Source organism: Perognathus longimembris, chromosome 6 (assembly GCF_023159225.1).
Source record: "Perognathus longimembris pacificus isolate PPM17 chromosome 6, ASM2315922v1, whole genome shotgun sequence".
NCBI classification, from domain to species: domain Eukaryota; kingdom Metazoa; phylum Chordata; class Mammalia; order Rodentia; family Heteromyidae; genus Perognathus; species Perognathus longimembris.
Window position 1 is genome coordinate 59,515,210 of NC_063166.1, and position 16,293 is coordinate 59,531,502.

Below are 16,293 nucleotides of genomic sequence, written 5' to 3' on the forward strand. Positions count from 1 at the left end.
AATAGTAAATGGATTGTGCCATGGTTTATATCTAGGTAATCTCACATTGTTTCACATTATGTCTGATCTACTTTTGATGTTGCTAATATCAATAAGTGAGTTCTTACGCTTTCTCTTCCCCATTATAAAATGTTCAGCATTAATATCTAAATGAGTTATTAACATGTATCAATAGTCATTGCCAGAATCAAGGAATTGGCAAACTTTTTCTGTGAAAGGATCACAAAGAAAGCTGACCACCCATGGCTCACACCTGTAAACCTAGCTACTCAGGAGGTTGAGATCTGAGAATCTCAGTTCAAAGCCAGCTCAGGCAGGAAAGTCCATGAAACTTTTTTTTTTTTTCTCTCTCTCTCTCCTTTTCTTCCTCTAAATTTTTAAAAAATATTTACTTATTGTCAAAATGATGAAGAGAGGGATTACAGTTTCATACGTAAGGCAGTGAGTACATTTCTTGTTCAACTTGTTACCTCCTCCCTCATTTCCCCCCTGCGCCTCCTTCCACCCCCTTTCCTTCTCCCCGTGAAGAGTTGTACAGTTGGGTTATACCAAATAGTTTTGTAAGTATTGCTTTTGGAATCATTTGTCTTTTTATCCTTTGTCTCTCAAACTCTTTATCTTCCATTAAGCAGCAAAAAGCTGGAAGTGGAACTGTGGCTCAAATGGTAGAGCAATAGCCTTGAGCAGAACAAGCTCAGGGACAGTGTCCTGTCCCTGAGTTCAAGCCCCAGGACTTGCAAACAACAATACCCTCCCGCCCCCGCCCCCCCCAAATTAAAAAACCCTGGACCAAAAGAAAGTTATTTCAGGCCTCTCACAAACCATGTATCCCAACTTCTACACACAGTTAGTAAAAAACTGAGCCTAGTTCCATTCCAGTAAAGTTGTTTATAAAATAGACAGTAGGCTGCATATAGCCCATAGGCTTAATTTGCCAACACTGTGATGCTCCAGTGCATTATTTCATTGGCTGAGTACCAAATGTTACTGCTCAAATTCTTTACATTCTTCTCCATTAATTAGCTGGCATAACTTTCCCTTCCAAAATGTATTTGTAGAGAAAACTAAAATAAATGCTTTATTCTTTATTGGTTTTTAAAATAATGAGTTCATCTCTTAATAGCCTAAGGATTTTAGTTTGGTGCCAGTATGAATTTGTGATTTTAGCATACAGTTCAACTAATCCTTTACATTTGCCATTTTGATTAGTGCTGAAATTGTCCCATCATGGATCCTTTTCAAATTGATTCCTATGTCGTTTTTCTCTGTGCCCTTTTAACTTAACCCATGTAGTCTTTGGTAGCATTCTTAGTTTGGGGTGGAAAGCTTTCTTAGCTCACCTTGAGTTTCTCTTGCCTCAGACCTAAAATAGGTATTTTCCCAGAACCTGAATACTGTTTTAGACAAGATTTTTACCTGTTATATATGTTTCTGTAAATAACATTTTATAATGCTTCTCTTAATTTAGAAAATAATTATGTATATTTTACTGTTACTTCACTTAAGTAAGTCTGTTTAAAAACAAAACTAAACCAAACCCATCAGACCTGTATGTTCAGGAATAGTGAAGACCATACCTCTGAATGGCAACTTCTAGAATTATGGATCCCGTTGCTTAAGAAAAAGAAAGTTTTAGTAAAGCTCTACTTCCACTTCTAAATATAGTCTATACACCACTCCCACATCTTATTTCATTCCTTTTTCTTATACTTTATAGCTTATCCAGTTCTAAATAATGAGTAGATTGGTAACCTCTTCAAACCAAAGATTTAACATCATAAAATGATTTAGAGAGGGGCTGGAATTATGGCTTAGTGGTAGAGTGTTTGCCTAGCATGCATCAAACCCAGGGTTCGATTCCTCAGCACCACATAAGCTGAACTGGCTCTATGGCTCAAGTGGTAGAGTGCTAGCTTTGAGCAAAAAGAAGCCAGGGACAGTTTTCAGGCCCTGAGTTCAAGCTTCAGGACTGGAAAAAATAAATAAATAAAAGATTTAGAGGGCCATCAGTTCTTTCTGTGATTTTTTTTTTCCTTCTCATTTTGTAGTAATACGAGATGTGCTTCTCATCAGCTGCCTTGGAATATTGTACATAACCAAATGGCACTTGGCAGAGAAAAGGTCCCCCATTCCTGAACTAGATGTAGAGACTGTCAGAATTGCCAAAATGGTATTCCATTTATTATATTTTTTTCTTATTTATTGTCAAAGTGATGTACAGAGAGGTTACAGTTTCATACGTTAGGCCTTGGGTACATTTCTTGTACTGTTTGTTACCTCCTCCCTCATTCCCCTCTCCCTCCTCCCCCTTTCCCTCTCCCCCCATGAGTTGTTTAGTTGGTTTATACCAAATGGTTTTGCAAATATTGCTTTTGTAGTCGTTTGTCTTTTTATCTTTTGTCTCTATTTTGATATTCCCTTTCACTTTCCTAGTTCTAATACCGGCATTCCATTTTTTTAAAGTTATATGTCACTATTTATGTATTGAAAACATTTTACAACTAGGAACTTCTAACTGAAAAAATCACTTTATTAACCACAGTTTCCATTGTTTGCATGTATGTATATGTTTTAGTGTGTAAATTGCCATATGTAAATCGCTTCTCTAAGACTTTAGGAATGTGTTTCTTGGATTTTGCTGAATTTTAAAATAACCACTGAAATAATACTTAAGTCCTGGCTACTTGTGGCAGAAAATAAAAGTTCTTCTGCCAGAAGAAAAGGTTCCTGTATCTTTATTGTTGAAGGGAGAAAGCTGACCACCATTGCTTATACCTTGAGCCAGTTGCCATGGTTATAGAATGTTTACACTGGGAGCAGTAACCAAAATACTTTGCATAACATTCTTTCTTACCTCTTCACACATCTTCAGGATACCATTTGTATCAGTACCATTCTACTGAGCCTTATATGCGAGTACTTTAGACTGTGTAGTTAGATTTGCATTAAAAAGACTAACTTCTCTCCAAGAAGCTACCATAGTTAGCGTATTCCTGAAAATAACACTAACACTAATTGGCTAAGCCTTTACTTTTAAAATGCTAGGCCTCAACAGTTGAGGCCTATGACCTGAGATTTTTATTCTTTTCACACATTATTATTATAAAAGTGCCAAGATTTTTGTCTCAGTTTTTTTATGTGTGATCTCTTGCAGTATTCTACCTTTTTACATAAACTACTGCCTTTCTGCTTGCTCATTTGGTGTGTAACATTTTAATCAGACTTTTGGAAGTGTAATTGCAAACCAGGTCCTGCTATTTTCTTTGTCAGCTAAGGTTAGCCCTCTTGGTTTCTATACTTGTTTTTTGAATCTCATCTTTAACCAACATTTTGGGGAAGATTAGTTGTATAGAAACATAGTTTGTACATTGATGCATTACGTCTTTCAGCTTTGTTAAACTAAATGTAGACTTTAGTGAATTTCTGCAGTAGGAATACTAACAGCTGTCTAGTTTTCATAATTTACAAGTGGGACTGGATAGAAATGTTTTTTCTTTTAAAACCTAGTTTCCAAACAAAGTTATAAATAAAAACATAACATTTATTATTTCTATAAAAGAATAAAAGCATTTGGGTGTTCGTTTGTTTTTTAATTGGAGACTCAGTAGGTAAACGATTTTAATTGTTTGGGGTTTCTGGGGGAGGTGGAGGGAATAGTGCTAAAGATAGAACTCAGGGCCTTGAACATACTTAGACATGTATTATACCACTGAGCTCTAATTTTTTTGTTGTCAGTACTGAGGTTTGAATTTAGGACCTTGAGCTTGCTTGGCAGGTGCTCAACCACTGAGCTACACTTCCAGCTCTCTTTTGATTTTTAGTTGTTTTTTGAAGTAAGGCCTCATGGTTTTGCCTATTGCCTACACTAGCCTCAGACGCTGATCCTCATAACTATTCTTTCCAGTATGTGGATTACAGGCAAGTACCAACATGGCTGACTTATAGAGATGGGATCTCACTAACTTTTTTCCTGGCCTAGCCTCAAACCGTGATCTTTTCAACACTGACTTCCAAGTAGGTGGGGTTTCAGGGATGCACTATTATTCTTAGTATTGTAACATAAAAACAGCATTTCTCTTCTTGAAGTATGTCATATTCTAATAACTGTTACCTAAGCTTTTTAGCCATGTTGTACATTCCAAAATTATTGAAATAAAAGCACTTTCTCTTACATGGTAAATTCACTAAACATACAGAAATGTTAGAATTGGTTCGCCTTTCTCATTTCTTGAGGCTTGTGATAGCTGGAGTTTCTTTTTATAAAGATGGAACAGCCCATTCAGGTAAATTATTAAAGTGTGGTCCTCAAAAAGTCGTGGAATTCTTCTAAAATGTTTTTTGTTTTTTTTTTTTATAGAAAGAAACAGCTTGAATCAGAGTCTGATATTCAAAGAAGAGATGAAAAACCCCAGTTGGATTAGAAAGAACTGGCTTCTGGTAGCTGGGGTATCTTTCATAGGTGTCCATCTTGGAACTTACTTTATACAGAGGGTTGCAAAACAGTCTGTAAAATCTCAGTCTACAGACAAATGAAGGACTGTTGAACACTGAAGTAAAATAAAATAAATGGTTGTAATTATCAGTATGCCAAAAGTCATTATATGCTGATTGGTTTCAGAAACATAGGCACTATTTAATTTTGTAGTTATAGCGTTCTATTTTCAGATGTTTGTTCCAGATGAATCTATTTTTCTACCTTAAAACACATGACAATGTAATGCATAGAACAATATGTTTAACAAAAGAAAAGCTGTCTTCCCACGGTACACCTGAGGTAAGATGTCTCGTTTAGAAACTAAGAAGCCATCATTGTGTAACAGCGAACCACTAACAAGTGAGCGAGTCAGGACCACACTAGCTGTCTTGAAAGGGATTGTAACATCATGCTATGGCCCTTCAGGAAGACTGAAGCAGCTGCACAATGGCCTGGGAGGTTATGTGTGTACAACCTCACAGTCTTCCGCCCTGCTCAGAAACCTGCCAGTCACCCATCCCATACTGAAGATCCTGACCACTTCCGTGCAAAATCATGTGCTGGGCTTTCTTGACTGTGGCTTGTTCACAGCCATTCTTTGCTGCAACCTAATTGAGAATGTTCAGAGAATGGACTTGACACCCACCACTGCCATTAAATTAAATAAACATCTTCTTAGTCTCTGTACTAGTTACCTTATGTCTGAGGCCTGTGGTTGCCGAATCCCAGTTGACTTTAGTAGCACTCAGATTCCAGTTTGCTTGGCACGCAGTATATTAACAAGCAAACCCGCCTGTATGCTCACTAGAAAGGAAGTAGAGCACATCAGCGCTTTGATTCTGAGAGCCTTTTTGCTGACAATTCCCGAAAGCACGGAAGACACTGTCGTCTTAGGACAGAGCATCATTGTGCCTGGGAAGGGTCAGAGAGTTACGGATTCTACTGTATTACCTGGACTACTCATTGACATGTCAGAGATTCAACTGCAGAGATTATTACCCATTCAAAAACCTGGTCCCCTCAAAGTGGCACTCTTTTGTATTTCTTTAGCGGGAGATTTTTCTGAGACTGGAGAAGGAACTTTGGTGGTCTCTTCTGGGGTATCTCTTGAGAATGCAGCCCTGGACCAGTTGCTTCATTTAGGGAGGCAGCTAGTTAGTGATCATGTAGATCTTGTCTTGTGCCAAAAAGTTATACACCCATCTTTGAAACAGTTCCTCAGTTCTCATCGCATTATTGCCATTGACAGACTTGGAGTGACTGTGATGGAATCCCTGAGCAAAATGACAGGTAAAGGAAAAGAACTCTGGGCTTTTTGCCACTTACACTTAATAAATCATACAGTGTATCATTTTTGACAGCAAAGGAGCTTTCAGAAAATGATTATGGGTCACTTGCTAAAAATGGTGTCATCATAACCATTTCCTGTGTGTTTTCCAGCCCCCAAATATTCAGTTTATTATGAAATAATTTAGAAATTTTCTGTGGGTAATTAAGTCTAACATAAGCATGAGGCCTCTTATACTTTACCCCAATTCTTCCACTATTGGAATTAATAAGGCTTTACAGCATGTTCCATTCAGAAGGTAATTTGGTAAAATATCACCTTCACTTGTATCCTAACACCAGTGAATTTGTGTACATATACCTTTAATATAAAAAATTATTTCCTGCTCGCTCCAGGTATGGTAGCACATGCCTGTGATCACAACTGCTCAGGCATGAGGTGGGAGGATTACATTCAGAAGCAACAAAAGGTCAAGATCCCATCCGAAATACTAAAAGCAAATGGACTAAGGGCATTGACTCAATTGGTAGAGTAGTTCCCTATCAAGCCACAAGTCTTGAGTGCATGCCCCAATGCTGAAAAAATGAAATCCCATTGAGCTTTTGAGAACCAGAACCAAAGCAATCATAGTCATTATACATGGCCTGAGCATCTACAGCAGGCCTTCCCCACGGGGTTTCTTTCTTTTTTTTTTTTTTTTGCCAGTCCTGGAGCTTGAACTCGGCCTGAGCACTATCCCTGGCTTCCTTTTGCTCAAGGCTAGCACTCTGCCACTTGAGCCACAGTGCCACTTCGGGCCATTTTCTAGATATGTTGTGCTAAGGAATCGAACCCAGGGCTTCATGTATATGAGGCAAGCACTTTTGCCACTAGGCCATATTCCCATCCCACCCACAGGGTTTCTAAAATGATTACTCAGTTGATGATAATATATTAAATAACAAAATTACTAAAGGCAAGAGATGCACTGTATTTCCCAAATTCAATAAGTTTAAAATCTTTATGAGAAGATCCATAGAAAAGTTGGGGAGTCCTTGATTCAGTCTCCTTAACCGCATTGACAACCTATCAAAAAGATGATCATTTAGTTTTGCATAGATCGCAATTCCCCCCCCCCCCCCCGCCCTTTTTTTTCTAGATTAGGTTTCCCTATGTTGCCCAGCCTAGTCATGAAGTCTTGGTGTCAAGCAGTCTTCAACAATTTCCCCTCGGGAAGTTGGGACTGCAGGTGCCAACTACCGTAACCCAGCTTGTAATTTATTCTTAGTATAAATAAATCACCTAAAAAGAGCAGTATGTAAGGCATACTATACTTCAGTAATTGCCCTGCTTTTGAAAGCTGCCAACTCATCAAAAGGTATATTAATAAGAAAAACAATAGAAATTATTCTTTGGAACTCATTGACTCATAGCCTTAAATATCTACTAGCATTACACAAATCTGGCTTAAGAAGTCTGATTATCAGTCAGTTTTTTGGTGTACTTCTGATTATTGAGTCAGTTTTTAAAGCATGGAGTATTTTCCCATGGAACCAATATTGTATTGAGGACTGGGCTTCCACCCTAGTCCATGTTGGTTACTTGCAAGGACTGAGAACATGGTGTTAAATATTTTAACCCCTTTAAAGAGAAATGAGTTGGTCCCTAAAAGGGAGATTTTTGCATTTCCTGAAAATTTATACAAAGTTTGGTCTGCTGTTTTATCTTTTCCTAAGAAAAAATAGCTTTAACAAATGTTCAAAGAACTAGAACTGGGGGTGTAGCTGTAGACCACCTGGCTAACGTGAAGGAGGCCCTGGGTTTAATCCTCAGTATTGTGAAATAGTCTAAACCAAAGAACCTGTGTTTGACTCAGTGTATCATTTTAATAGCAGAATATGAGTCTCAGAGGTTTCATGAGATGCATTTTACTTCTTGCTCCTACATTTCATATCTTAAATGAAAAGCTTGGGTGAGGCTTTAAGAATCAATTCATTTATTAATCTGCATTCATTTTTAAATGGATGTTTGTTCCACCTTTGCTTATATCTTTTGTGTTTGCTATTCTTTATAAAAATAGGAACACAGCCTATTGGTTCCTTAGGCTCAGTATCTCCGAGTAGCTATGGAAGCGTGAAAGATGTGTGCTCTGCACAATTTGGTTCCAAACATTTCTTTCATCTCATTCCTAACAAAGCAACTGTCTGCAGCTTGCTGCTCTGCAACAGAAATGACACCGTCTGGGATGAGCTGAAGGTTGGTAATGAACTTGGAGTTCCGCAAGGGGTGTTTTCACGTTATTTTCCATAATTTCCATCATGGTATAAAAAGCAAAAACAAAAATGAGAGAAATCAGAGTGGGAGATGTGGGTCAGTGGTAGAGTGAGCGCTGAGCACATTCACAAGGGCCTGAATTCAATCTCAGCACTGAAAGGAGCACAATCAGAAATCATTTCTCTATGACATAATAAACTTGATGTGTTGTTTCCACTTTTTACAATACTACCTGATGGAAAGGCAGAAATCAGGAAGATCACAGTTCAAAGCCAGCTTGAACAAAAAGTCTGGGAGACCCTTTCTAAACCTGTAAAACACTGAGCATGGATGCTCACATGTCATCCCAGCTATATGGGGAACATAAATTGAAGATTGTGGCCTAGGCTTCCCAAGGAAAGAAATACAAGACCTTATTTTTAAAAAACGAAAGCAAAAAGGGCAGTTAATGGTTCACATGGTATAATGCCTGCCTAGCAAGCATGAGCCTCTGAGTTGAAATTCCTCTGTCTCACCAAAAAAAGGAAAGAAAAAAACCTAAAGGTCCTTAATATAAACTTACTTTAAGAACTAAATTGTATATGCTGTGTATTATGAGTAATTCAATTAACAAATGAATTCCCCCATCAATATCTGTCTTCTATCTCACTAGAATTCTCTGCCAAGAAGAACACATGCAGATTTCAGACAAGGGAAATGATAATCTGTGGTATTGTCAGTTGTGAGGCTTGAATTCAGGGCCTGGGTGCTGTCACTGAGCTTTTGTGCTCAAGGCCTGTGCTTACGACTTTGAGCCACAGCTCCACTTCTGGTTTTCTGAAGATAAAAGAGTCTTACAGACTTTTCTGCCCAGGCTAGCTTTGAACTGGGATCCTTAGATCTCAGCTTTCTGAGTAGCTAGGATTACAGATGTGAGCCACCAGCATCTATTTACAGCTGCTTTACTATTATTGCTGAGACTTTTACATGTTAGCAGAAATACCTGGTGACCAGGTATTTTTAGGCTAGACATTTGTAAATCAGATCTGAAGAACAAATTGTATGTAAATTAAAATACTAACCTCACTCCACAAAAGCAAACTTCCTTTTTATTCCAAAATATATTAATCGAGTTACAACTTTGAAAACATATTCTGTTCTTTGTCAATACAGAGCACACTATATTTGTTGCTTTGAGAGCATGATTATACTTCCCGTTTCTGATGTGAATTCTTGATTCTCATGTGTTTCTTTTGTAGCTTGCATGTCAGGCAGCACTGCATGCTTTACAGCTAACAATTAAGGAACCCTGGGTTTTGTTGGGAGGTGGCTGCACAGAGACTCATTTGGCTGCATATATCAGAAACAAGGTAAATTGATCCTCTTCTGATCACCTGAATTGCCAGCAATTTTTGTTTTATGTGAAAATAAACCAAATCATAATACCCTAAGGCATTTCATGCTGTTTCTTCCAAAATCTAGCTCAGATAACTATTTTTGAAAAAAAAACAACAGGAAAACAATACTTGTAAATATAAGGTAACATCTTGCAGTGAGTTTTGCAAATCTAATCTCTTACTGAATCATTCCATTAGTACTGTCTATATGTATTTCATGTTGAAGTTAGCATTCTGCTTTCAGAAGTTCTCAGCTCAACTGCTGAAATATAGTAAGTGATGCCCACAGTAGAGTGCTTAGGTTTTACAAAATATTTCAGTACTTCATAGAGCATTGAGAACAATCTATAAAAACACTCTACTTGTTATTGTATTTTCTAAGTTGGTATCTATGTATGAGAGATTTTAATTGGAATTAACCATAATTCTATTTGATTCTATTAATTACTTAATAGATTCCAAATAAAATTCTACTAAATAGAATTTCTGGTTAGTCTATAAAAAGTTGTGCTTGGCAGTTACCAGATAAGTTTAGTGTGTTATCCTCCTGATCATTTTAATTATTAATAATCCTTATTTGAAACGAAGGGCTTTCTAAGTATGTACAGTTCACTAAATTGCATAGGCTGAGAGTTTCTGAGGGTCTCTGTAGTGGGACTGAAGGCCGAGGAAACTTTTTACTACATATCCTTCCCTGCTTTCATAAATAACCTCACACCTACTTGAAGAGAAAGCACATTGCTGAACATTTAACTAAACTCACCTTATAAAAAGCAAAATATATGCCCATCTCATACTGAATACATGATAATTATTCTGCAAATGAAGTTGAGTGAGTAGAGAAAGTATTTTGGAAGAAGGAGATACCTTAACTTGGTTTTTGGCAAAACAATACAAAACTGAGGATGTGGGGAGACGGTACAATGTAGACTATCTCACTTGGTCCACACCTGGTTACAAAACAAGAATTATCACTGTTATTAAGTAAATAAGTATGGATTCATAAACCATTATGCAGTTATTTGTTTGTTAACAATTTTTCTCTCAAGAAATATCCAAATAAACTTTTTTGAATACTGGAGCAAAGAAACAGTTTAAAGTCTTACTGTTTTTGTTAATTTGAAGAAAAGAATCTCCATTGTAATGTATTTAGGTGAAAACTGCATTTGTTTTTATTTTTTTTAATTAAACTTTTTTTCTTTATTTTCAAAGTGTGGTACAGAAGGGTTACAGGTTCATATGTAAGGCAGTGAGTACATTTCTTGTGTTTTTTAAAATTATAGTTATCATTATGACATTTTCACACATGTTTACTTCAATCATATTCACTCCCCAGCACCCTCTTTCTGGTCAGTCCATAAATAGCAAATAATCTCCTTACACTTTCATGTATTTTTTAAAATTTTAATATAGATTCTGTATATAAGAGAAAACATGGCATTTGTCTTTCTGAGTCTGGCTTGTTTCACTTAATGATCTTCTGTTCCATAAAATGACATAATTGTGTTCTTCTTTGTGTCTAAATGACACTCCATTGTGTAGATAGTACCACATTATCTGTGGCTGTTCATCTGTTGACACATACCTAGATTGATTCCATAACTTGGCTAGTGTAAATAGTGCTTCCATAAAGTGTGTGCAGATGTTTTTATTGTATACTGAGTTTTATTCTTTAAGGTACATGCCCAGGAGTGGTGCAGCCGAATCATAACATAGTTTCTAGCTTTAGTTTTTTGAGGGAACTCTATTGATTTGCATCAATATGATTTGTATAATGGTCACACCAAAGTATATAATGGGTCCACTTTCTCTACATCCTTGCTACCATTTGTTCTTATTTTCTTTGTGATAATATTCAATCAAAACCATACTGATCTGATTTGCCTTTCCTTTATAGGTGAAGATGTTGACAGACTAATTGGCCATTTATACTTTCTTTGAGAGTTGTCTGGTTCGTTTGCCAATTTTTTAGTTGGAATTTGGGAGGAGTTAGTGTCTTTTTTCATTATTTATATATTTTGAATATTAATTTTCTGTTGGATGAACAGCTTACAGAAATTTTCTGTCATTCTTTAGGCTGTTTCTTCACTCTGTTTTCTTCACTGTGCAGATGCTTTTCAATATTATGCAACTCCATTGGTCAATTCTTGCTACTATCTCCTGAGTTATTGGAGTCATATTCAGAATATCATTGCCTATATCTAAATCTTCAAGTGTTTTGTTCCATTGATTTCAAACATTCTATTATAACATTAAGATATTTAATTCACTTTTTTTTTGGTTGTTTTTTGTTTGTTTGTTTTGCCATTCCTGGGCCTTGGACTTAGGACCTGAGCACTGTCCCTGGCTTCTCTTTGCTTAAGGCTAGCACTCTGCTACTTGAGCCACAGCGCCACTTCTGGCTGTTTTCTATATATGTGGTGTTGGGGAATCAAACCCAGGGCTTCATGTATACAAGGCAAGCACTCTTGCCACTAGGCCATGTTCCCAGCCCCCAAGATCTTTAATTCACTTTTGAGCTGATTTTTATACAAAGTGCGAGACTGAGATACAGATTCAATCCTCTCCATGTTGGTCTTATTATCCCAGAACTATTGGATGAAGGTGCTGTATTTTTTCCAATGTTCATTTTTGCCATTTTTGTGGTGAATCAGATGACTGAGTGTACCTATAATGGACTAACAAAATAGTAACTTAATAATAATGTGTGCGATCTTATTCTAAACAAATCACATTTTGTTTACATAATAGTTCTTCATCTGGAACATTATCTTCAAGGGCATCCCCATGTGCATCAAAATATTAGACCATGGAGGCATTACTAGGAAGTTACTCAGAATAAGCTGATGATGGGGCTATTTTAATGCACTCATTCTGATTACATGACTAGAAACATATTTCTACCATAACCAGCCTTGTTAAGGACCAACTTTTTTGACCATCCCATTAACACTGTCCCCAAAATGAATCAAGATGAATGGATAACCTTATAAATAAGGTTTTGATCAAGTATCTTGTTGTTCTGAAACATTTCTATATTAATTACTCTTTGCTTTTGCTTTTCACTTTTAGACTTACAGTGAAACCAAAAGCATTCTCAAAGACTGTGGATGTACTCAAGCCGAGCTTCAACTAATGGCAAAAGCGTTTTGCAGTGCCCTAGAATCTCCTGCTTGCTCTTTGGAACACGATGGAGGTGAAATTCTGACTGACCTCAAGTATGGACACTTTTGGTCAGTTGAGGCGGATTCTCCCTCTGTCAGTAACTGGTCAGATTTGCTTTCAAGATGTGGCTGTGGATTACTCAATAGTCAGGAAGAACTTGACTGGTCCTTCTTAAGAAGCACACATCCTCCTTTTGCACCACCACCCTTCCTTCCACATGCAGATATGGGGTTAGCCAGCAGTCTGACCGTGGACTGCTTGACTGCCAAGCTTAATGGCCTACGGGTAGCTGTGGAGACAGCCAATTTGATTTTAGATCTTTCATATGTCATTGAAGATAAAAACTGATTTAAGAGATGACATCTTTACATTATGATACAAGCTAGCCATCGATTTAAGAAAAATATTTAGTGCATTGTTCACTCTCAGAGGTCTGCTCTGCATATTTGGGCAGAAAGAATTAGAATCTTAAGCATTATTATTAAAGACATTGTAGTTAACTTAGTGATTTCACAGTGACCACTATAAGTTCTGTAACCACTGTATAGTTAGAGTTTGGGTTTTTTTTTTTTTTGTTATTTTCTTTTTGTCAGTCATGAGGCTTGAGCTCAGAGCCTGGGTGCTAACCCTGAACTCTTTTGCTCAAAGGTAGCATTGTACCACTTTGAGCTCAGCACCACTTCCAATTTTCTAGTGGATAATTGGAGATAAGAATCTCATAGACTTTCTTACCCACGCTGGCTTTGAACCTCCATCCTCAGATTTCAGCCTCCTGAGTAGCTAGGATTATAGGCGAGAGCCACTAGTGTCCAGCTGTTACAGATTCTTATTGCTATTATTTTGACATCATTATAAGAAGGTATAAGAATTTTAACAATTTCCTAATTTATGCTCTAGTTTGGGTACATTGGGCATAGATATTTTCTAATAATAATTATATATACTTAAAGAATAAAATTAGATCCCAAAGTATCACAAAAAGTCCAGTGTGTGTTGATTAAGCAAAAGAATTATCTGAATGCACATTTAGTGAAATTTTTTTAATTAAACTTTTTTCTTTATTTTCAAAGTGTGGTACAAAGGGGTTATAGATTCATATGTAAGGCAGTGAGTACATTTCTTGTTCAACTTGTTACCTCCTCCCTCATTTTCCCCCCTTCCTCCCCCTTTCCCTCATTTAGTTTTGTTTCTCTTGTATTCCCTTCCTGTGGTTGTACCCCTGCTACCACTATATCTCATCCGAATACCCTGGATACTGTTTATACAAGTATTAGAACTGTGAAAGGGAAAGGGAATATCAAAATTGAAAGACAAAAGACAAAAAGACAAACCATTCCAAAAGCAATATTTGCAAATCCATTTGGTGTAAATCAATTGAAATTTTATTTTTTAGATGCCCTTTATGTCAGACTGCACTATTTGGTGATTCACTAACTGATGTAAAACCTGCTTTGCCTGAAATTGCTAGTTTGTGTCACAGTTGTGGTTTTTGTTATTTTGATGAAATGTGTAGTTAGGAAAAAAATCAGTTTATATAATAAATACAAACCAGCTTCTCAATTTCATCATATTGAAAGTGGGAGGGAAAGACTGATTTTTTGGTAGACCAGAGTTTCTCAGACTCAGCACTCCTGACATTTTGAACTAGAACTAGATAATCCTTTACTCTTTTGCCATTGTCTGGTGTTTTATAGGGTACTCAGCAGCACCTTTAGGCCTCTACTCACTAAATGCCAGTCGTACATTCAAGTTGTGAACCAAAAAATGCTTTCAAATGCTCCTCTGGGGAGAAAAGTATCCCTGGTTGAGAACCAAAGTTCTAGACTAGTAGAAAAAAAAAAAATGTTCTACCAAGACTTCAGAAAGCAAAATAGAAGAAATGTTATTTTCTAGCTTAGTCCATAGTGCAAAAGAAAGAAACTACAGGGGCTGGGGATATAGCCTAGTCGCAAGAGTGCCTGCCTCGGATACATGAGGCCCTAGGTTCGATTCCCCAGCACCACATATACAGAAAACGGCCAGAAGCGGCGCTGTGGCTCAAGTGGCAGAGTGCTAGCCTTGAGCGGGAAGAAGCCAGGGACAGTGCTCAGGCCCTGAGTCCAAGGCCCAGGACTGGCCAAAAAAAAAAAAAAAAAAAACCATAAGAAAGAAACTACAACTGTTCCCATACTCAGAGTAGAGACACTGCTATTTCACCATAGAATACAATTTCAATTTTTTGCAAATACAAACTATTGATAAATTGAAGAAGAAATACAGAATAGAAGAGCAATTATGGAGCTGACATACTATATTTAAACAGTAGGAAAATATGATGAAAACCTTTAGAAATTCAAGTCTTACAGTTAGTGATCCTATAGCCATGGAAAAGGTAAATTGATTTTTTTTTTTTTTTAAGTTTTTGTGCCCACCTGAAGGCTTGAACTCAGGGCCTGGGCACTATCCCTGAGCTTTTTCTACTTAAGGCTCGTGTTCTACCACTCCCCTTCTGTCCTTTTGGTGGTTAATTAGAAATAAGAGTATCATGGACTTTCCTGCCTTCTCTAGTTTGAAACTGTGATTTTTAGAGCTTAGCCTCCTGAGTAGTTAGGATTACAAGCCATAAGCCGTCAGTACCAGACAGAAATTGATTTTTTTTTAATAAAATGAAACTTTATTCTTCCAGTTCATGGAAAGTCTTTTGAAGTAGGAACTACTGTCTGACCAAAAACATTTCTAACACTTTGAACATCTAAAAAGTTACTTTCTGTACAATCATATAAACATTTTCAGGTCCACATACAAACGTGATGCTATGGCCCTAGGAGTTTAAAGAAAAATTTACAATTAGCTTCTTACAAAATGATTGGGCTAGGTCCAAAACAATAAAAACAGGGCAGAATGGGAAGAGAGAGTATGAAGTAGCTGGTGGAGAAGGCAGGAAAACTGACAATAAAAACACAAGAAAATCCTGAACTTGGATTTTAGAAGCTAAAACCCAGCACAAACTAACTGAAGTAACTCCCATAGTGAAGGCGAAAAGATCTGGTGCCATGGTATACTCTACAACTAATACATCACCTGGAAGATTTGCTCTTCCAGGAGTGAAGACCTTTGTGTAGTCTATCTTGTTAGGTAATCTGACACTTAAGGCAGCAGCATAGCACAGAAAAGGTTTCAGAGCAGCCAACCCTGAACATGCATTGGCTGTGTGATTCAGGGCACCAAACTCAGCATCTATGAGCCTGTTCCTTGCTTCTGAAACGCACACAATAGTAGTGACCTTGCTATTTGGAAGGAGGGGTGGGGTTAGAGCAAACTTTGGCAAATAAGTGAATACAATAAATAAATTATTTTGTGTATGAGGCCAGGGTTTTACCTTAGGGTTAAATGATTCTGGTCTGCTCCCAGGGTTCCATCACTAATAACTCACTTCAGTCTAAAACATGGTACCAGAAATTGAATTTTTACACAATCAAAAATATGTTTTTTTTTATTCTGAGCTGAAGAAAAATTATGATGCAAACTGTTCACAATGCCATAAAGACTTCAAGCCCCATAAAATAGTTTTCTATGTTGTACTTTTATTATTTAGTCAAATATAAGAACACTTATATGAACTGTTTGGGGATGGTGCCTGGAGATCCCAAATTCGGTTTTCAGGCCCTTATATAACTTCCTCCCCTGAGTGTAGACTAGACTTAAGTCATTCTTTTGTGTCTCCCTTCAGCTCTTGCAGAACAGGAATGTCTATACTG

General features: G+C 37.1%; 1 protein-coding gene across 1 annotated transcript; it reads left to right on the top strand.

Annotated features, from left to right (window-relative positions):
* Window positions 1–4,580: 4,580 nt before the first annotated feature.
* LOC125353257 (McKusick-Kaufman/Bardet-Biedl syndromes putative chaperonin-like) lies at window positions 4,581–12,941 on the top strand. Its single transcript, XM_048348798.1, has 4 exons — window positions 4,581–5,764; window positions 7,822–7,997; window positions 9,254–9,364; window positions 12,464–12,941. The coding sequence occupies exons 1-4, from the start codon at window positions 4,780–4,782 to the stop codon at window positions 12,902–12,904; spliced, it is 1,713 nt and encodes a 570-aa protein (XP_048204755.1). The 5' UTR covers window positions 4,581–4,779; the 3' UTR covers window positions 12,905–12,941.
* The last annotated feature ends 3,352 nt before the right edge of the window (window positions 12,942–16,293 follow it).

What these genes read in the sequence shown, in the direction of transcription:
- LOC125353257 (XM_048348798.1), top strand. Translation starts at nt 4,780, where the DNA reads ATGTCTCGTTTAGAAACTAAGAAGCCATCATTGTGTAACAGCGAACCA. An exon ending in CCGTCTGGGATGAGCTGAAG is followed by an intron (nt 7,998 to 9,253) that starts GTTGGTAATGAA and finishes TTTCTTTTGTAG; the next exon opens with CTTGCATGTCAGGCAGCACT. An exon ending in CTGCATATATCAGAAACAAG is followed by an intron (nt 9,365 to 12,463) that starts GTAAATTGATCC and finishes TTTCACTTTTAG; the next exon opens with ACTTACAGTGAAACCAAAAG.